This window comes from Halichoerus grypus, chromosome X (genome assembly GCF_964656455.1).
Source record: "Halichoerus grypus chromosome X, mHalGry1.hap1.1, whole genome shotgun sequence".
NCBI lineage: Eukaryota > Metazoa > Chordata > Mammalia > Carnivora > Phocidae > Halichoerus > Halichoerus grypus.
The window spans coordinates 86,422,706-86,444,944 of NC_135727.1; the positions used below are offsets into that span (position 1 = coordinate 86,422,706).

At 42.4% G+C, this 22,239-nt stretch overlaps 1 protein-coding gene across 6 annotated transcripts in view; it reads left to right on the plus strand.

Moving 5' to 3' along the window:
• FAM120C (family with sequence similarity 120 member C) overlaps window positions 1-19,244 on the plus strand; it is a 106,639-nt gene extending 87,395 nt beyond the window's left edge. Inside the window, exons 11-18 of one of the 6 annotated variants that reach the window (XM_078064600.1) lie at window positions 2,805-2,919; window positions 4,551-4,760; window positions 6,109-6,310; window positions 9,368-9,506; window positions 9,892-9,949; window positions 14,363-14,528; window positions 16,234-16,397; window positions 18,997-19,244. In XM_078064600.1, the coding sequence (XP_077920726.1) occupies window positions 2,805-2,919; window positions 4,551-4,760; window positions 6,109-6,310; window positions 9,368-9,506; window positions 9,892-9,949; window positions 14,363-14,528; window positions 16,234-16,397; window positions 18,997-19,059 (1,117 nt within the window). In that variant the 3' untranslated portion in view covers window positions 19,060-19,244. Of the gene's footprint in view, window positions 1-2,804; window positions 2,920-4,550; window positions 4,761-6,108; window positions 6,311-9,367; window positions 9,507-9,891; window positions 9,950-14,362 lie in introns of all 6 variants that reach the window. The other 5 variants (XM_078064602.1, XM_078064601.1, XM_078064604.1 and 2 more) reach the window with 5 other exon arrangements.
• The last annotated feature ends 2,995 nt before the right edge of the window (window positions 19,245-22,239 follow it).

A 22,239-nucleotide genomic window follows, 5' to 3' on the forward strand; every position in this document is an offset into this window, starting at 1 on the left:
AAGCTCTGAATTGTGCACTATATAATATAGCATCGAAAAGTGTAAAATAGGGGCGCCTGGGTGGCTCAGTTGGTTAAGCATCTGCCTCCGGCTTAGGTCATGATCCCAGGGTCCTGGGATCGAGCCCTGCGTTGGGCTCCTGCTCATCAGGGAGCCTGCTTCTCCCTCTCCCTCTGCTCCTCCTCCACCTTGTGCTCTCTCATAAATGAATAAAATCTTTTTTAAAAAGTATAAAATAGATTATAAGGTATGAATAAATTTTCCAAGGGGAGAATGTGTGGACAGGGAAGAGGGTGGAAATTGTTCTTTCTGTGTGGCCCAGGTAGATACCTCCTGGAAAGCCCAGTCATTTGGAACTTAGTTTGTAAAGAAGCAACAGGGCTTGTCGGCATGTCCTGCGGTCCCAAAAACACCCTGGAGTTCAGGGAAATGACAGTCGGGCTTGAAAAAAGAGTAATGGCAGTAGGGCTGTCTGTGCCTCTGTGATCGTTCTGGGTGAGGAAAAAGCAGGTTAGAGATTCAAAGCCAGGCTGCCTGGCTGCAGAGCCCAGGCTCTTTCCAGGGCACCATACTGCCTCCTAGTAGTAGTGATGGGATCGGAGTCCCCAGGAATTCATTCCACGTGCCACTCAGAAGAGACCAGCCCTTGCTTTAAATGCCAGCTTTCTGAAGTCTCACACAGCTCCAATAAATAGGAATCATCATTGTCTTGTGGGTCTTCAGGAAGCCACGGACAAAGACATAGATGTATATTTTCATCTTTCTCTTCCTCTTTCTGCATTCTTGGTGCCTAGAATATTAAAACATATTCAGTTCATGAAATTCAGGTCAAATACTCATCAGTGAGCACTGGGTGTTATACACAACTAATGAATCGCTGAACACTACATCAGAAACTAATGATGTACTATATATTGGCTAACTGAATATAATAATAATTTTAAAAAAGAGTACTTATTTTAGTTAGTGAATTTCCTGTCTTGGGGAATGGCCCCATCATCTGGCCATCTGCTCAAGCCAGAATTCTAGGAATCTTAGACTCTTCTTTTTGCTTTACCCCCTTCTCATAACATGCATGACCAAATCCTATGGATTTATCTCCTCTCCTCAATAGCTCTTGTCTTTGTCCCCTGGTCCTCTCCATGCCCTGAGCCAGTGCCTTTGTTCAGACCTCTTCAGCCACAGGTTGCTACAGTTGCCTCCCAACTGTTATCCATGCCTCTTGTCTCTTATCCTATGAGCCAGTCACTATCACTGTCCTGCTGATAATCCTTAAGTGTCTTCTTATATTTTCAGAACCAAGGTTCAAATTCCTTAATACTGTTTTTTGAGACACTTCATGATCTGGCCTTTTTTTTCCAGTTTTATTGAGAAAAAAATGATACACATCACAGTATAAGTTCTAGGAGTACAGCATGGTGGTTTCATTTACATATATTGTGAAATAATTACCGCAGTAGGATTAGTTACCATCCATCATCTCATATAGATACAAAGAAAAAGAAAAAAAATTTCTCCTGGTGATGAGAGTTCTTAGTAGGAGCTACTCTCTTAACAACTTTTCTATATACCACACAGCAGTGTTAGCTATAGTCATCATGTACATTATCTCTAGTACTCATTTATCTTATAACTGGAAGTTTATACCTTCTGACCACCTTCCCCCAACCTCCCCTTCCCCCAGTGCCCCCCCAACCTTTGGTAACCACAACTCTGATCTCTTTTTTTAAGATTTTACTTATTTATTTGACAGAGAGAGACACAGCGAGAGAGGGAACACAAGCAGGGGGAGCAGGAGAGGATGAAGCAGGCTTCCCGCTGAGCAGGGAGCCCGATGTGGGGCTCGATCCCAGGACCCTGGAATCATGACCTGAGCCGAAGGCAGACGCTTAACTACTGAGCCACCCAGGCACCCCTATGATTTCAGTTTTTTTAAGATTCCGCATAGAAGTGAAATCATGCAATATTTGCTTTCTCTGTCTGACTTACTTCATTTAGCATAATGCCTTCAAGTGTCCTCCGTATTGTTGCTAATGGTAGGATTTCCTCATTTTTTATGGTTGAATAATATTCTGTTGTATTTGCGTATATTACCACAACTGCTTTATCCACTCATCCATCAATGGTCACTTAGGTAGTTTCCATGTCTTGGCTATTGTAAATAATGCTGCAGTGAACATGGGGTTGCAGATATCTTTTTGTGTTAGTGTTTTCATTTCCTCTGGATATATTCCCAGAAACAGGATTGCTCGATCATATGGTAGTTCTATTCTTAATTTTTTGAGGAACCTCCATCCTGGTTTCCATAGTCTGGCCTACTTTCTAATCCTGCCTTCTGTCACTGCAAACCTGCTTAGCTCCAGCATTATGGAACGTGCTATATCATACTGGACTCCACAGCCCTGTGCCTTCATGCGTACTATTCTCTCAACCTAGAACATCCTTTCCCCACCTTTTGTTTCACTATTTTCTACAGGCCCTTTGAAACCCAGCTCCTACTGACTTTTTTCAGCATGACCTCTCTCACTTTTCCAGCCTCGCCCTCTTTTGTGCTCATGTAGCACCCTGGGCATTCTTCTATCTTGGTATTTACCACACTCTCCCGTCATTGTTGATACACTTGCCTATCTCCTCTACCACCCAGATTGTAAGCAACCAAAGGCAGAGACTCTTTTACTTTATTCTGTTGGAATTGCCAAAACCTCGCCTAGAGTCTGGTCCATGATAGGTTCTTAGCTTAGTAAATGTTTGTGAAATGAATAAATGAGCTTTTGTGGCTCAATAACAATGCTTTTATTTTCTAGGTACATGGTTCAGTGGCCTGGTGGCCGAATCCTGCATCGCCATGAGCTTGACACTTTCCTTGCCCAGGCAGTATCTACCCAGCTTTATGAACCAGATCAACTTCAAGAACTCAAGGTGATTTGATCTTCCCTCACTTAAATTCTTTCTTTTTTGAGTTCATAGCTTTCCTTTTGGTCTTTTCCCCCGCCCTGGAGCTGGGAAGAAGAGTAAGTTCTGCAGGTAAATGTTTGATTCACTTTAGCCAAACATGTATGTTTGTTAACAAAACCAAGAGGTGCCTCTACCACTGCTCCCATATGATTGGGTGAGAATGGACAGAAAAAATGGATATTATACAGCACAAGTAAGTCGTGGCCACAAACCATGGTCAGGGTTTCTGACTCTTACAAGATACACTACAGGGGATTTTCCCTGGTGTCCTCTGTTTGTTTCTGAGTAAATGTCCACCCTCCCTTTATAATAATATGTATTGGGCGTTAGAGGGAAGTCTAGAAGAACATAAGGCAGAAAGTAAATCCACCATATAACTGAAAGCATTAGAACATACTAGGTTAGAGGGCAGGCTCTGAAGCCAGGCTGCCTTGGGTTTGAATCTTGGCTTCCTTACTTCCTAGCTGTGTGATTTGGGGCAGGTTGCTTAACCTAGCTTCAGTTTCCTTACTTGTAGGGTTATGAGGATATTAAATAAAATAATCCATGCAAAACACTTATTAGAACAGTGTCTCGCATATTTTTAGTATCCAATAATACTAGTTATTAGACTAGCTATTAGTGCAGGCCACCCCTCTCCTGACTTCAGTAGCCATGGTCTTTTGAGAACCTAGGATGAACCTGGAAAAGCAGCAGTCCAGTAGGACTTAGAAAATCTTAATTTGAATGAGGTTAACTAAGGGAAAGACAAAAACAGTCTAAGGAAAACAATGTTGGTTCCTTTTTACGGTAAGCGTAATATTGCTTGGCACTAAAGCAGTTACTGAGGCCAGATCACATGTAGGAGGGGACCTACAAGTACTTCCCCTTTTCCCATTGAAGCCATCTAACATGCTCACTTGAGATAACAAGTATAAACATTTTGATGTTTTCTTTATCTTTTGCCATGCATTTTCTACATAGTTGAGGTATTGTTGATGTAATCACATATTGTATTTTTAAACTTAACATAGCACATATTTTCTGTGTCTTAAAAAAGTGTAATAAATTTATTACATGTATGTATCATTTAATTATTATCACATTAGCCATTTGGTTTCCAGTTTTCCCCAATTATATGTAATGTTATCATTAAGATCTTTATGCATAGAGCTTTATTCTCAGCTCTACTTCCTTAGAATAGATTCCTAAAAATAGAATTTCTGAGTCAACAAATGTGAACATTTTCAGGGTTACTGACATACTGCTTAAGTGTAACATACATTCCTCATCAGCTTTGGGTGTTCTTTTTTGTCTTTAATTTTTAAATTTTTTTCTAATTTGACAGGCCAAAAAAAAAAAAATGGTATCTCGAGGTGGTGTCTTTATTTAAAGTTTTAAAGCTGATGTCTTTTTTTGGGGGGGTGGGTAATGAGTATCTTTCAAACTGTCTCCTGGAACGACATGGATAGAAGCTACTTGTGCACTCAAATGTCTGTAATTAAAAGGCAGCATGTTCAGATTTAACTAGAATAATCAACACAACGGGGATAAGAGTAAATGTACCCAATAACAGTAAGTTTTTAATAGTAGTTTTTCTTCTGTGGTGGTTTCAGATTGAGAAACTGGATGCCCGAGGGATCCAGCTTGCTGCCCTCTTCATGAGTGGGGTTGACACAGCTCTGTTTGCTAATGATGCCTGTGGCCAGCCAGTCCCGTGGGAGCACTGCTGCCCCTGGATTTACTTCGATGGCAAGCTGTTCCAGAGCAAGTTAATTAAAGCAGGCCGAGAGCGAGTATCCCTGCTTGAGCTCTGCGATGGCCAGGTACCAGCAAGTTGGGCGGCTGCTGAGGGCCATCTCTGATCTGCTGTGGGGATGAATGGGCAGAGGGTGGAAAGGAGCAGAGACATTGGAGAGGGAGGGAGGAGAAGTGGGAGAATGTGTCTGCCATTAACCTAACTTGGTCAAGGATCAGCCCAAAGGCCCAGAGTCTGATATGTACATGCTATAAAATCATATGTTGGAAAGTGTTTTTTTATGAACTTCAAATTTTCATATTGTTTTCTTACTCTGAGTATTTCTTTCCCGTGGAATACTCAGATATACTGCCTTTCCTGCAATTCTTAGAATTTCATTTCCCTTATTTGTAAAAAAAAAAAAACTGCAAGTTACTTTTGCAAGTGATGGTATCTTTCGTAAAGGAACTATGTTTGGAACTAGAAGAGGGTGGTAAAGTAGATGACAGAGTAGAAGCAGGGGATTTTTTACAATGAAGCTTTAGGAAAGATGAGGAAAGGCACCCTTACTTACTCCTTTATCCATCTGGGGGGAATGCGCTGAGGGACTAGAACAGGGATTGGCAAACTACCTCAAAATTCAAAACTTGGAATTTTTATTCCAGTAAGGTTTTATTGGAACACAGCCACATTCATTCATTTATATATTGTCTATAACTGCTTTCCCCCCGCAACAGCAGAGTTGTATAGTTGTGACAGAGACAATATGACCCTTTTCAGAACTGGTTTGTTGACCTCTGGCCTAGAGGCCTGGACTTATCCTGGACAGAGGTCATGGTCTCTGATCCTGGGTATGGAGGAAAAGGTTAAAAAGCTTGGCGTATGTCAGGTTTTATTCTTTCATCTAATTCTGTTATTTCCCCCTTAAAAAATCACCTAGCCTTTTTCTGGTCATGTGATAGACCATCGGTAAATACTTATGGTTATATTTGTCTTCCTTGACCTAGTCAGTGTGCCTCACAAGCCCTCTGTCAGAGCTAATATGATAGTTTGGTGTCATGCAAACAGTGCCAGGCAGGTTTTCCGGGGTATGGCTCCTTGAGCCATTTAACTCCAGACCTCAGTTCTCTTAATGGCAGTAGATTTGTGGAACTGTACCTAGAGTGCCCAATACTGTGCCTGAAACATAGAAGTTAAAAAATGGCAGCTGTTGGGGCACCTGGGTGATGTAGTCGGTTAAGCGTCCAACTCTTGGTTTTGGTTCAGGATCGTGACATCGAGCCCCACGGCGGGCTCCGCACTCAGTGTGGAATCGGCTTGGGTTTCTCTCTCCATCTCCCTCTGCCCCTCTCCCCATCTCTCTCTAAAATAAATAAATAAATAAATCTTTTTAAAAAATGGCAGTTGCTATTATTAATTCTGTTCTTCCTTTGAAGGCTGACCTGGCAACCAAAGTGGAAAAGATGAGACAGAGTATCCTTGAAGGAGTCAACATGAACCATCCACCACCTTCAGCTCTACTTCCATCACCTACTTTTGTGCCTCCCATGGTGCCCTCTCTCTACCCTGTTTCACTTTATTCCCGAGCCATGGGCTCAATGCCGCCTCCCCCTCAAGGACGGAGCCGGGGATTTGCCGGTCAGTACCTAAGAATGAGGTATTTGTCATCCTCAGTCTGTTTTGCAATAACCCATCCAGTAATTATTGCCAGATACAGAATCAGCAGTTTCATATATATATTATCTAATTTACTTGAAGAGAAGTTTATTGACAGGAAGGGGTGTAGCCTAGGAAAGAAAGTCCACTGACTTCCCAGACCATGCTCCATGGAGGTGGTTGGTCCCTGAGGATTTGACTCTCACCAACCAAACTCACAAAGTAATTGATGTAGAAACCTGGAGCTACTTTATTACTTTTGAGAACTATATCTCAAGTGAACTGGATCATCATAGTTGCCGGTTAGCTCACTCATTCCCCATAGGCAGATGTACCTAGGAGCTTCCAGAAAGACCAAATGGGAGGTAAGAGCAAATGACCAGTGTCCACAGACAACCATACCTGATGTACCCATTTTTGCTCTGGGGGTAGGCCTGACACATTTCCAGAAGCATGGAGAGAAATAAGTCACAGTCTGTGCCCACGAGGGGATTGAAGTTTAGTGGGGAAAACAAATACACACACATACACACAGACATATATAAGTATAAATCATGGTGACACCTGAGCTGTGGCTTAATGATGAATAGACAATCATGCTTAGGTAGCTCAGATACTGATCCTAATAATTCAAACAACCTTGGCAAAACAGGATATTTTAATAGGGACATTTTGACATGAAATCAAGGTTCTGTGATCAGGTGGGAGTGTCGTTGCTATGGTTGAAGATGTTTGTTGTCTATTTTTTTTTAAGATTTTATTTATTTATTTGACAGAGAGAGAGACAGTGAGAGAGGGAACACAAGCAGGGGGAGTGGGAGAGGGAGAAGCAGGCTTCCCGCCAAGCAGAGAGCCCGATGCGGGGCTCGATCCCCGGACCCTGGGATCATGACCTGAGCTGAAGGCAGACGCTTAACGACTGAGCCACCCAGGCGCTCCTGTTTGTTGTCTATTGCTCATCATTTTAAAAAAATAAAGCTGGAAGTTGAAGTTTGTCTTAAATTTAGGATCAAGGCTCTCCTTAGATGAGCAGTGTGAATGTCTGCTCTGTTCAGTCAGGTAATGATCAAGCCTTATAAACCAGGGAGCCAGCCATTCATTCATTCCATTCCTTGAAGCTGACTTTAGAGATCCTTGCTCTCATTCTTTGCATGTTGATTTTATCGTGTCTCAGAAGACAGCCTTAATTAAGGCTAAGTTCTCAGGAGGTCCTTGCCATTGTCCTAGCTCCCAGTGATGCCTGGTATCCAGTTACTGGTGGTTCGTGAGGAACCTCTTGCCTCCTGAAAGGCCACAGTAAGATCCCCAAATGCAAGTCTTTCTAGCCTTCTTAGGACTAGCTCTAGTACCCTAGTTCCTTAGACTCCCACTGTCCTATGATTGAAGGGCTCTTTACTGGCGACCTGCTTAGTGAGCGAAGGGTTATTAACATTCGTTTTTTTTTCCATAAACTAAAATTAAAGGTTTACCTGAACTCTGTATTCTATGAAGGCTTCCCTTTGTGCCAGATTACAAAGCTCTGCTGTGCTGGTGAGCTCATACATATATTCGGAGTTGGAATTTCTTGTTTTAAGGAGATATGCTATCTTGTCTTAAATTGGTTCTGGTTTTCAACTGTTGCTGTTCTTGCTTATTAATTATAAATTACTTTCAGTTTAGTTTCATTATTTTCCATTTAGTTTGGTAGTTTGGCTGAGCCTCCATTGTGTAGTGGTACGTATTTGAATCAAAAGTGGTTTAGGCCCACTTTATATTAAGTAACCAGAATTTAAATAAACACTTAAAAGGAAAAGAAAAGTGGTAACAATGCATCATGGAACACTACATCAAAAACTAATGATGTACTCTATGGTGACTAATATAACATAATAAAAAATAAAGAAAGAAAAAAAGGAAAAAAAAAAGATAAGTGGTTTTGGCCCAAATGAATAAACAAACAGAAAGCAGAATCAGACCCATAAATAGAGAACAAACTGATGGTTGCCACAGGGGAGGGAGGTGGGGGGCTGGGCAAAATGGGTGCAGGGGAGTGGGAGGTACAGGCTTCTGCTTATGGAATGGGTAAGTCACAGGGATGAAAGGTACAGCATAGGGAATCTGGTCAGTGAATTGTGTAATAGCGCTTCATGCTGACAGACGGTAGCTGCGCTTGTGAGCAGAGTGTAACTCCGCAGTTCTTGAATCCCTCTGTTGTACACCTGAAACTAATGTAACATTGTGTGCCAACTAAACTTTAATAAAAAGAAAAAAGAAAGGAAAATAAAAGTGGTTTTGGCATATAATTTTCTAATAACTAGATTTTAGGACATTCATTCTTTCAGCAGATATTGAATGCCTACTATGTGCCAGGCTCTGTAGCTGAAAAATGAGTCGTCCACACCCAGCTTGCCAAAGTGGATGTGCTACAGATCTTCAACCCCCGTCCCTAAATATGCTTCCACCATGAACCTTTGTTGTTATCAGAGTTGTTTTTTTTAAGATTTTATTTATTTATTTGACAGAGAGAGACAGCGAGAGAGAGAACACAAGCAGGGGGAGTGGGAGAGGGAGAAGCAGGCTTCCTGCCGAGCAGGGAGCCCGACTGGGGGCTCGATCCCAGGACCCCGGGATCATGACCTGAGCCGAAGGCAGACGCTTAACGACTGAGCCACCCAGGCACCGCAGAGGTTTTGTTTTTTGGTTTTTTTTTTTTTTAAGATTTTATTTATTTGACAGAGAAGGAGACAGTGAGAGAGGGAACACAAGCAGGGGGAGTGGCAGGCAGAGGAAGAAGCAGGCTCCCCACTGAGCCAGGAGCCCAATGCGGGGCTTGATCTGAGGACCCTGAGATCATGACCCCAGGACCCTGGGATCATGACCTGAGCCGAGGGCAGATGCTTAAGGACTGAGCCACCCAGGCACCCCCCACCCCGAGTCTTTATTTCTCTTTATCATAGAGAAATGGAAATAAGCAGAGTAGGGGGCGCTGTAGGATCTTTTTTTCCACCTCTTCTCCTACCTTGCACTTAGCATTCACTGCCCTTCTTCCTGTCTTTCCAGGTCTCCATCCAATCCCGCCCCAAGGAGGAAAACTGGAGATTGCCGGGATGGTTGTGGGCCAGTGGGCTGGCAGCAGGTCCTCCAGGGGCCGAGGCTCTTTTGGCATGCAAGTTGTTTCTGTCGGTGGGCCAGGAAAAGGGTATGTATTCCAGTAGGTTGGTATGAGCTAATGTCAGTCAAGGTGCCATTGGGAAAATGCCCAACTATTGAATACTTCTATTAAGGTAAGAGGCATTAACTAACTTTCCATTTTTAAAGCCAGTTTTCAGTTTAGTTCAGCAAACATACACTCAATTCCCTGCCTCAATGAAAAACTTTTTGCCCTAGAGGAGGATATGGGACACAGAACAATTTAGTATGATACAGAAATGAGAGAGAGAAAGGTTTACAATGGTAACACAGAGGATGGGCATCTAACTTAAGAGGGTCAAACTTCCTAGAGGAGGTGAGTAGTTAACTAAGTGAAAATGTGGGTGTGGACTCTATATGTTCCTCAGGATCACTTTTTCCCTCACTTTCTACAGGCATGGAAAAGAACAGACTGGTAGAGGATCCAAAGGACATAAAAAAGGAAACAAACAAGTAAGCCCTGTTTTGAGATCATCTAGCTTCTGTTTGATACCTCTTGTCTTTTCAGCTAACTTGCAAAAGATCAGATCAGGCATGGAAGACTGTTTTCCTAGCTTCTCCCAGCATTTGATTTCATTCTCTTGCTCTCTAGCTGTCTAGTGAGGGTTAGCCTGCCCAGGATGTCCCCACAATGCTGCAGAGTGTCATCCTTTTCCCTGAGTGAGACCACAGGATAGAAACCAGGCACTGTGTCCTGAACACCCATACCTAGCATAGTATGTGCTACGTGCAGCCGTAAAGGGGCCAGAGTGAAGTTAACAGTGGGATTGCCTGCTGCTCAGGCTTTCTGAGGGACTACCAGAGATGCTCAGAAAATTGGCCTTTGCCCTTTGCTGAATATGAGAGGGAAGGAAGTGTTGCCATTTTGTTTATTCTTAATGGCTCAAAATGGTCTTTAACTTTCCTCTAATGTACACCTTGAATTATAACACAGTTTCTGCTGGTCTTCATTAGACATGCCCCTCTCCCCAGATATGAAGAACCTAATCTTTTTTTTTTTTTTAAAGATTTTATTTATTTATTTGAGAGAGAATGAGAGACAGAGAGCATGAGAGGGAGGAGGGTCAGAGGGAGAAGCAGACTCCCTGCCGAGCAGGGAGCCCGATGCGGGACTCGATCCTGGGACTCCCGGATCATGACCTGAGCCGAAGGCAGTTGCTTAACCAACTGAGCCACCCAGGTGCCCGAACCTAATCTTATAGTGAATCAGAATCTTGTATGGACTCAGCCTGCTGGGCTCCTCATAGTATAGCAGCTACCATTTCTTTCTTTCTTCCTTCCTCTCTTTCTCCCTTCCTTCCTTCCTTCCTTCCTTCCTTCCTATTTATTTAGAGAGTACACATGAGCAGGGGTGGGGGAGGGGCCGAGGGAGAGGAGAGGGAGAGAGAGAATCTTTTTTTTATCTTTGATTTTTTATTATTATGTTATGTTAATCACCATACATTACATCATCAATTTTTGATGTAGTTCCATGATTCATTGTTTGCACATAACACCCAGTGCTCCATGCAGAATGCGCCCTCTCCAATACCCACCACCAGGCCAACCCATCCTCCCACCCCTCACCCCTCTAGAACCCTCAGTTTGCTTTTCAGAGGGGAGAGAGAGAATCTTAAGCAGGCTCCATGCCCAGCACAGAGCCCATCGCAGGGCTGGATCTCACGACCCTGAGATCATGACCTGAGCTGAAATCAAGAGTGGACGCTTAACTGACGGAGCCACCCAGGCGCCCCAGCAGCTGTTTCTTGAGTGCCCCCTTTCTACCAAGCCCTCTATTAGACATTTTACATGCAGTTTCTAATCCTCCCAAGGGTCACTGATGAGACCATACTGCAAAGCAACTTTGACATAGGTTCTCAGTCCCAAATTAGCTCTCCTGTATACAGCCAGCCCTCGTTGCATCCAGTTAATCCCCATTGTCTAATGTTTTCTCAAAGATACATATTTGCTTTAATGTTATTTTGAGGTAAAAATGGAACTAGAATGGTAAGTCCTCCACACCAGTCAGAGAGCAAGGAGAGCAAGGACTTTGGGATTTTCCGAAAACTTCTCAACTTTTTCCAGAAGCTGTTCAGTAAGATACAAGGGATTATACCTAGAAGGAAAACTGGTCGCTCAGATAGGCTCCCATAAGGTAATACAGCCTTGATTAACTCACCATGATTCAGGGTCTGATCATTAGGTATATGGTCTGAAAAACCGGATTTTTTTTTTTTTTTTTTTGGTACAAGAGTAGCTCTATCTCTCAGGGGTTGACTCACATTAAGATCACAGAAATAGCTATGTGGATATGGCTGAAAGAGTGGCCTTGGGGAGAAGAGAGGGAGGGAAAGATACTGAAAGATCTGTGAAAGATTTAGTGAAAGGTACGAATTCACAGTACTTTATCTCAATCAAGTACTTTCCACAGTAATTATTGTGATATATTGTACACTTACTCTTTTCTGGTCACTCTTGTAAATACTTGTGAGGTGTTTATTATTCTCCATTTTAAACAGGAGGAAACTGAGGCTCAGAGGGATGAAACATCTTGCCCAAAATTATCCATCAAGTCAATATCTGTGTTGCCATTCCGTCCTGAGCTGATTCCAAAGCCCTGTACTGTCCTGATTCCACTGCAGTATAACAACTCTAATTGGCAGAGACAAGATTCAGACTTAGGTCTGGCTGACCCTAGTGCATACACTCTTAACCATTTCTACCAGAGCTTGCTTTCTTTAAGTGTAAGCTGCAAGGGAAACCATGGTAATGGAAGTTTGCTTGGGGACTTGGAATCAAAATAATATTAGCTAGCGGGGCGCCTGGGTGGCTCAGCTGTTAAGCGTCTGCCTTCGGCTCAGGTCATGATCCCAGTGTCCTGGGATCGAGCCCCACATCGGGCTCCCTGCTCTGTGGGAGGCCTGCTTTTCCCTCTCCCTCTGCCCCTGCTTGTGTTCCCTCTCTCGCTGTGTTTCTCTCTGTCAAATAAATAAATAAAATCTTTAAAAAAATAATAATAATAATATTAGCTAGCATTTATTGAGTTCTTACAGTGTGCCAGGCACAACGTGTTCTAAGTGCTTTACATGGAGTGTCTCATTGAATCCTTATAGGAATTTAAAAAACAGATAGTATTATTATATTTTACAGATGAAGAAACTAAGGGAAAAAAAGGGATGGTAGATGATCTTAAGTTTCTCTTTGCTAAGATTACTGGGGATACTGTTATCTACTCCAGAGGTAGCCTGGCCAAGGAAATTCTCATGTTGACTTTGTTTTTAACTAAGGCATCGTTTCTGGGCAGAGCTGCTGCTGATTGCCTTGATGACTCTCCTTTTTCTGTTCAGTCACCCTTTCTTCAGAGTATGAGATCATTGTTCCAGCTTATTAAATCTGCTTACATTATAGTCCTGCATTCTTTGTTTTTCTAAAGTCTGTTTATTTTTTTTTAGTAATCTCTGCACCCAACATGGGGCTCAGACTCACAACCCCGAAATCAGGAGTTACATGCTCTTCCGACTGAGCCAGCCGGGTGCCCCTATTGTCCTGTCCTCTTGAGATTATTCCTAGGCCACTGGATTTTTGTGTATTTTCAGATTCTGAAGTCACTTATTGGTAATGTTTTGATTTCTTTGTTGACTCCCTCAGGTAGCTAATTCCATCCACTGTGCGGATTTTTACTAGTTGCATCTTTTTTTCCAGGTTCTTGAGCAACACTTTATAGTAGTGCCCATGTAGTACAGGTTTTGGAGCCAAATGATCTAGCTTTGAATCTGGCTCTGCCATTTACTAGCTCTGTGACCTTACACAAGTTACTTAACTTCCCTGTGCCCTAGTATCCTTGTCTGTAACATGGAGAAATTGGCATCTACCTCACAGAGTTATTATGAGTATTAAATGATGTAAAGTGTTTATCACAGAGGCTGTAACATGGGAAGTACTCAATAAAAATTAAGTTATTATTTATAATTGACCACAGATTCAACAGGTATTAGATTTCTGTTACACTGAATTGAATTTAAAATAAATAAATAAATAGATAGATAGATAAATAAGATTTCCATTATGTATTGTATCTTAGTGGAAAGAATGAGGTCTTTGGAGTCAAATAGACTTGGATGTAAGTCTAGGCATGCCAGTGACCTTGGGCAAATCATTTTACTTTTTTCTGAGCCTCATTTGTCTTATCCATAAAATAGACAACAGAGTACCTGGCACACCCAACCACTTAGCAATCGGAAGCTGCTATTTTCCTAATAACATTCATGGAGAGACAGCCCTGCACTGCAAGGTAATGCAGTTCATGTCATTAGCATTTCAATAGCAGTCACATCCCTGGAATTAACAGAAAAACAGGTGACTGTTTTTAGTTATGAAAGATTCTGTGGAATAGTGCACAGAGATCTTCTGATTTTCCTTTCCTTTCATTTACATGTCCAGTTGTCAGCATTGGACAGTATTGTGCAGCGGTTAAAGAGAATAGACTTTAGAGGCTGACCCACCTGGCATGGAATCCTGACCCCACTACTTTCTATCTGAGTGTCCTTGAGCGAGTTACTTTAACCTTTCTGAGCCTCAGTTTCCGCATCTGTAAATGGGGCACCATGTCTACCATTCAGGGTTCCTACTAGTATTAGAAAAATACATTGTAAAGCTTTATAAATGATAGCTATGTCATTATTATGTGGTTGTCATGGCCATTGAGTTTCGGTCAAATCCGTCTGTTGTCACCCTAAGTTCTCAGGACAGTCATCAGAGTGTACTACTAGGTGGTAACAAGCTTTGGGCTTTCTGCTGTGTTTGAAGAACTGAAGCAGCTTCTGGAGGCTAGCTTAAGAACATGTTTGGGTAATTACCATTTCCACTGACTCTCTCCATCTTTGACAGGGCACTTCCGATGGAGTTTCTAAATCCCTGGAGCCTCATCAGGGTCGGTCCCACTCCCAGGTAAATGGAAACAATGGCACATTGATCAAAGAAGAGAAGAGTGATCATCATCTTCCAGCTCCATCCCAGTGTGCCTTACCCAGAGACAGCAACATGTGTAATAATGGTAACCGCTACTTCCCTGCGAAGAATGGGGAGAAGAGCCGCTTACGAGAGCAAAAGCTAGGAACTGTGGTACAGCAGAAGGAGGGGTAACGAGCAGAAGATGGCTTCAGCAGATCAGGAAGAGAGGAAAACCTATACTTTTCTGATTGTAGGCCCAAGTTAGAGGAGGACCTAAATGCTTTACCCTAGATTTATCCAGCATTTTATTGGGATGTCCTGTTGTATTCATCTTTTCCCGTTCCCTGTGTTTCTCTGGACCTCCAGACTTAGTGGTCTGCTTCTGGGGAAGCTCTGGCAGAGACGAATGGCAGCAGGACTAGCTCCTATTCTCAAATTGAATATGAAGTGCCAATATTCTCTTTGCCTCCCCTGGGAGCGTAGTAAGGCAGTGTCTGTCAGAAATCTGGTGTCATCACGTAAGGCCCTATAGAAAAGTTCCAGCTTTGGTTTTCTGAGTCTTCATCACGTTACTCATTTACAAAACCCATGGATGGTAGGGGTAGGGACTGCCGTCTGTGGCCTCCTAACTTGCTTTTTCCTCTATGAAGTAGTGGGACCTTGGTATATAATCCGTACCTTCCTCTCACTCTTTCTCCCCATTCACCTCATCCAGGATTTTGTGCCACCGCCTCTAACTCTGGCCTGACAATCAGATAGGTAAATGTTTTCAGGGAAGTGAAATAGTATTGGTTATTTTATTTTATTTTTATTTTTTATTTTATTTTATACACTTTAGAAAAAAAACAAAAACAAAAACTACCAATGGCCTTTGTACTGGGGGATTCTAGTGAGTCAGAAAAGTACTGGGCAGATTTTTCCTGCCTCTGAACTAATGCATTGTTTGTAAAATAGAAGATGTGGCGCAGTTCACCCACTCCCTGCTGCCCACACCCTGAAAGGGTGGGAATCGATGTATTAAAACTGAGTTCGAAAGGGAACTGAAAAGACAGTGCGTGTGTGTGTGTGTGTGTGTGTGTGTGTGTATGGGTGTGTGGGTGTGTGGGTGGATGTATATATGAATGTGTGTATCTATATGCATACACATACCCTTTATATAAAGAGACAGATCTATTTATCTATACATATTTTATATATATAAATATATGTGTGTGTGCATGTGTGCGTGCATGCACACATACATACATACTTGGTGATGTCCCAGAGGATTTACTGAATTTCCCAGAAATGCTTCCACTGCTATGGAGTGGTGGGTTTCAAAAGACCACACTTTAAAATCCTTACTGAGTCACAGCCCATCAGTTATGTGAAGATGGGCTTCTCTAAAGCAGACAAAAAGTACTTTCCAGAGATTGCCTGTTCAGAACAACAAACAGTTGGGTTGTCACAAGTTTAATCTTGAACAGAGCCCTCACATCCCATAGAGTGAACACAGGGAGGTTGGAATGGCGTGGGGAAGATTCGGGCATTTCCTTCGGGGGGAACAGCCTCGTTCAGAGAGAGAAAGGGGATGGGAGGTGATTACCAGGGCTTGCAGCCAATTTGGAGGAAATCTCATCTGGAACTCCTGGGTCAAACTGGCATCAGGCTAGAATTGATTGCCATGAATCCCTGAAGGAGAGAGGACTAGCGTTGGAAAGATGGGGTAGGGAAGTGTGAGGAAATCGACAATTTGATTTTACATGCCTAGATTGTTTTATTTGTTCATTGACATTTTGACTACTGGATCTTTTCATTTGCTTTGCAAGGAGGACTTCAGAGGACTCTGGCCCAGGCCTTTAGGGGCATTCTGGAAAGGCTCCCAGCCCCTGAGGAGGCCAGAATCTGTCCAGGACAAAAAAAGCTGTTCTTCCTTGCCGGAGATACTCTTGAGACAACCTTGCATTTCCAGTTTCCCTCCTCAGCAGCTTCGGTATGAGGGATGGGAACATGGCTTACAACAGATTAGCATTGTGTCTTCATTCAGGAACTGAGGCTTCCAGCCTTACACATCTCCTTTTGGGCTCTGTGATATTCTTGCCCAAGAAGTACCATTTCTACAGGAATTCAACCGACTAGACTTCTAGCAGGGTTTCTCTCTCTTTTTGAAAAACCCCATGCACCTTAACCCACAGTAGGTCCTTGGTGATTTTTTTTCCAGACAACCAGAAGGCTGTTTGCTCACTGCCCACTTACAATGAGTGCATCATGAGAGATTGGAAACAGTCTCAGACTGTTTAATCCTAGTCTGGCCCAGTTTAAAAGAACCCACAACTTGTAGGGGGAGGGAGCCCTAGAATGCCTCTCTCCCTGCCCAGACACTTCTTACATAAACCAAAGCAAGATGACGAGAGTGCACACCTAGCAAGATATAACCAGGAACAAAGCATACAGAGACCTCCTCTTTGGATTTGCTCCCTTAATTTGGTCCCCCCTCTTCTAGTGGACCTGCCCAGCCTTTCACCAAAATCTTGAAGGTTAGGACTTCTATGTCCAGCAAGAGAGGGATTTGGTAATGCACTTAGGTGGCTTGGAAATTTCTTTCTGGAGCCACAGAGGGAGGAATCCTTCGAAGCTCTAAAAATGACCACACAATTACTGAGCTGAGTTAAATTAAGTATGTAGACACCATTTTCTATGGAAAGGTATTTTCTTCAGTTAACTGTTTCTGTGCATCTTGAATCTATTTGACACAATCAAATGACAGTATTGTTAACTCTCACAGCCTTAAGAAAATTTGTTTTATAGGCATTCACTGTGAGAAGTAAAATTGCTGCTTTGACAGGGATGATTCCAGTTTGCCAAAAGGCTTGCTTTTCTCCCTTCCACACACCTCTGCTTTCTCCTAGCCTGGCCCAGGGTGAAATAAGTGGCTCACTTCCAACCTTGATTTTTATTTGGATTCAGCATTTTGGGTTTGGAAGGTTATAAGAAAGAACCATAAAGGGCCACATTCCTGCATTTTAATTTATCTGCCAAAATATACAGTTTAGAAGCCAGAAAGGCTCAGATTCATTACTGAAAGATGAACTTTTTCTTATCTGAGGACAAATTGGGGAAGGTGGGTCTGATCTTTGCTGCGAGTACCACTTGAAGAGACTGTCATCCTTTACTCGAGGTTCCATTTCTTACTATGATATGTGTGGCCTCTCTTGAACAAAGTCATATAGGTACCCCCAGAAATGACCCTTTGACCTTGTAGGGCCACAGGCAAAAGCACCCTGGTTGTATATAGCCACTGATTCCCAAAGACTTGCAGTTCTTCTTGATTTCTGCTGGTATGTCTTGGGGTCAGCCTGTAACTCGCACCCTTATTCAGTGGCCAGTCTGGTCTGAACCAGGCCCGACAAACTTTTGCTCACTTGCATCATTTTCATTCTGAGCCAGGAGGACTTTGGGTAGACTTTAAAGCCCAAGAAATGGCACTTGCTTTGGCCAGTGACATTTGATTTTGGTCTCCATCTTGATTTTCTGGCATTATTGATTGGCCAAGTCACATTAGCTTCTTTTGATCACTGAGAAAAACAGCCAGACAAGGCATTAGGGAGGGTGGTTAAGGCGGGGGAGGGGGTGGGGGGGAGGAATGCTTACGTAGGGTAGGAAGAATGTGGAAGTAACTGTTTGGTTATAGTGATCCAGTCCGTTGGAACCTTAGAAGGCTCATGTGGGCATGTCAGTGCTACCCTTTCAGTCTCTAAGACCCCCCCCCCTTTGAAATGACAATACAGGTAGACCACAGTTTAAAGTAGCTAGTAGAATTCTACTAAGGTTTAATCATTATACTTGTTCATTTCCTGATGCATATTTCCTAAATATGCTTGGGGTTTTGGGGCAGGGGGTAAGTTTTCACTGTTCCATTGTATGTCACTCTATATTTTTCTCCCTTTCGTGACTTTGGCATCTTTAATTTGACCCTCCATTCTCTTTCCCTTGGCTTTATTGCAGTAGTCTGCTGGGGCAGGTAGAGCTCAGTGCACTTATTCCCTTATTACTACTAATTACCTTCAATATTGTCAGAGGTTGTTTTGATGTTCTAAGAAGATAACTTCATTTTTTTTTTTTTTACAAAATCATCTTTTCCAAGTTAAAAGCAAAATAAAATACCCCCTGTGCTAGGGTGCCCATTTCAGCTTTTGACATTGCCCTTGTACTTTCATAGATGCTCTTTTTGTCCGTGTTGGTAGTAACTAATGACTAGTGAATTTTCATGTAAATGAAGCAAATTAAATATTTCAGATTTTATTAATCTCTCATAACCCTGCCAAATCTGATGACTTCATTTTAGTTACTTCCCCGAAGACACTTCCCCTCCTTTTCTTTTATTCTATTCTCTTCTATTTTTAGAATAACATACTAGGTTAAAGAAACTTTAACTGCAAGGAGTCAATGATTTGTAGTGCTCCCTGATAAATGATGTTATTGACAAAAGTAAATTCTTTCATTGTTTTTTCCTGTGTTAATAACTCTTCTCCTGTGCTCTTGACAGTGTGTTTAGTGGATGGATAATATGTATTTCTCTTTCCCACTCCCAGATTCCAAATTCCCTGCCTTTTTGGCCCACCTCACCACAAAAGCTCCATAGTTTATTAATGTAAGTTTGAATGGATGCTTCTTAGGGGAAACTGCAGGAGTTTCTGGAAGTGTTTCAGAAAGGAATGAAAATGTCTCAGGAGTTGTTCTGTGATGGAAATTGGTCTGTTGTTCTGTTAATGCTGATGGAAAGAAACTTACAGTGCTTAATAAAAGTCTATTCTTTTAGTAAAAAAAAAATGTGAAATAATTTTGGGTGTGTGAAGTTTGATTTCTTCTCCCATTTCTGGATCCCTTTCTGCAAGTGGGGGATATGCTTCTCTCAATTCAGAAATGTTGCACAGAGATTTAGGAGCCTATATGTAGTTGAATATCAGGGCAAGAGAAATAGTACAAGAATCATCAAAAGGAAGGGCATATTTAGCTTCCTGCTGAACTTTTTTATTTGGATGTTCTAAAGGCACTTTTGACTTGACATTTCCCAGACTGAACACATCCTCTCTTCTGGAGCCTCCCCCTCTCTGTGAGCGACACTACCTTCTACTCAATGGTCAAAATCACAAACCAACCGGGGAGTTATCCTAGACTCATGCCTTTCCCTCACTTCTGAAACCCAACTCCTGACAAGATCTGTTGATAATACTCAACCAGCTTTCTGTTTCTCACATCTGTCCCTTTTTTGTCCCAGCTGCTGTGGTTTAGTTCAGGCCCCTTCATGTCTCACCTGAATTATTGTAGTTGCTCCCCTGTCTTACGCCTAACCAGGAAATTTTAAGCAACATTTCGTGTTTAAGTGTATGGACCTTTTCCAGTGAAAGGGCCTGTAGCTTTTTTCGGGTTCTTAAAGAAGGCTATGACTCAAGAAACATTAAGAACCACTGCTTTAATCCACCATGTATATCAGCTTCCAGAGTAATCTGTCCTTCTAACATGCTGTACCCCTGCTTCTATGGTCCCTTCATGATCTGGCCCCTGACCACTTTCCTAGCCCCATTTCCTACAACCCTAACCCACTTCAGCAACACTAAAGTGCATCCCATACAGCTGTTAATATCTGTTTCTTTGCATTTGCTTGTACCGTTGCCGAGAATGCCTCTCTCCCCTTGTCTCTGGTGCATTCTCAACTTTACCCCCCAAGATTCAGCTCATATCTTTGTGATTCTTTTCTTGATCCCTGACTAGGGATCCCTGTATAGACTCATCACACCCAGTCCCTATAGCACTTTGCTGCATGTCTGCCCCTCAGTTAAACTCAATCATCTCTGTCTTCTTGGCACCTACCACCCAGCATGCACCTAGCAAATCAAGGACAGCTAGAACACCTTTGAAAATATTCCCTGGTATAAAGCAGATTGTAGACTTCTGAGGCAGGATGTGTTGATGGCAGAAACACACGATTGAGTATGAAGGTTCAGCACTGGATGGTATTCATTTAAATGTGTTATGGGGCTATGAAAAAAACAATCCTGAGCTCTGAGTCACCTTTGAGCCATAGAGGGGTGCTTGGAGCAGAGTCTGAAGCCAGGACTCTAGGGCATTTTTCTTACCTTACTGCTTCTGCTGAGTGACACCAGCTGGGCTTGGCCTCCCTAACTGCTCTGTGCCTTGTGTGTACAGAGTACCAAAGGAAACAGCTGAGTCTAAAGGGGAGCATTAGAGGCTTACTGAAGCTTATAAACACCTTACCCTTAAATTAAAATTCTTATTTGTAACATACTTCATTTTATATTGGGTTTATCATGGCTGTAGATGCCTTTTCCTAGCCTTTGATCTTTGGGGGTTGGGACTCAGAAATTAATAGTAGGAAATCTTTAGCATTTGGCTTTTGAAAGTTACCATTTATTGAGCACCTATTGGGTACCAGGCGTAGTACTAGGCTCTTCTAATCCTCAAACCACTCTGCAAAGTAAGTACTATAAGTACTATCCCCACTTTGTATATGAGCAAATGCATTCAGTGGCGCCCAAGTCTACACGCTAGTGAGCAATAAAACCAGTGTTCTAAATCTACGTTTGTTTTGACTAAGTAGATAACTTTGTTTCTGCCTGCCCAGCATTCCTTCTTTCTAGCAGTTAAATTCAGTTTTTCCCTTTGGGGTAGTGCTCCTCCCTATCTTGGGGTAAACGTGGGTTGGTGGTCAGTCACATGGCTTCACCTTCCCAGTGGGATGGGTATATGTATCCGAGCAGGGCCAATTGTGCTTTTTCATGGATTTGAGGGAGAAAGTAACAAAGGATTAAAATGTATCTTCTAAACTCAGAAGCATTAGGAATAATGTGAGCCTAGAACATTGCCTTCTATTTATATCTTCTACAACTGGTTTTTGTGTGTGAGAAATATGAAAATTCTGTGGTCATTGTTTAGGAACAGATTACAGAAAGTGATCTATTGAGGTCTTGCCAGAGAGAGGTCTGGGCACTTTATTTTACACAGTTGTATACGTTCACATTTCACGATTCAGTCCTTATACATCAATAATCTCTAACTGTTGAAAAGGGGAGTGTATCAGTTGGGATAAGCTAGGTTTTGCTGCAATAACCCCCAAATCTCAATAACATAACAGAGGTATACTTCTTGTTCATATATGTCCAGCATACGTTGGCAGGAGCGCTTCATCTACAGTCACTTGGGAACTCAGACTAACAAGCCCCATTACTGGGTCAGGGGAAGGCATGTGGCCAAAATGCATACTGACTCTTAAAGCTTAAAATGGCACACATCACTTCTCTCTTTTCATCGCCCAAAGCAAGTCACATGTTTGCAACTAACTTCACAGAAGTGGAAAAGTACAATTCTATACTATGTGCCTGGAACAAGGGAGAGGTAAGTTTGGTGAGTTGCAGTAAAAGCATCACAAGGAGAAATGACCCATTTCTGGGTAGAACTGACTTGTCACATTTTGTCTGGTTGCCATTCTCTAACCACTTGAGTCATTATACCTAAAATTTGGAATGAAATAGTGAAGGATTCATTCCCATTCCAGTGTCATAAGGGATTCTCTGCATGTGGCTGAAGAAGGTAACACAAGCATTTGAGCTTAGCTCCCCTAGCCCACCTTGTGGGGGTGGTTGTGAGGATTAAGTGACATAGTATATGTAAAGTGCCTGGCATATCATCCAGCCTTGATAAATGTGAGCTATTGTTGTGGTTTTGCGGGGAAATGGTAATAGATGAAAGACTTTACACTCCCAGTCCTGACTTCCTGATAACAGATTCCTTCCTAGCCTATAATTGGGTGCCAGTCC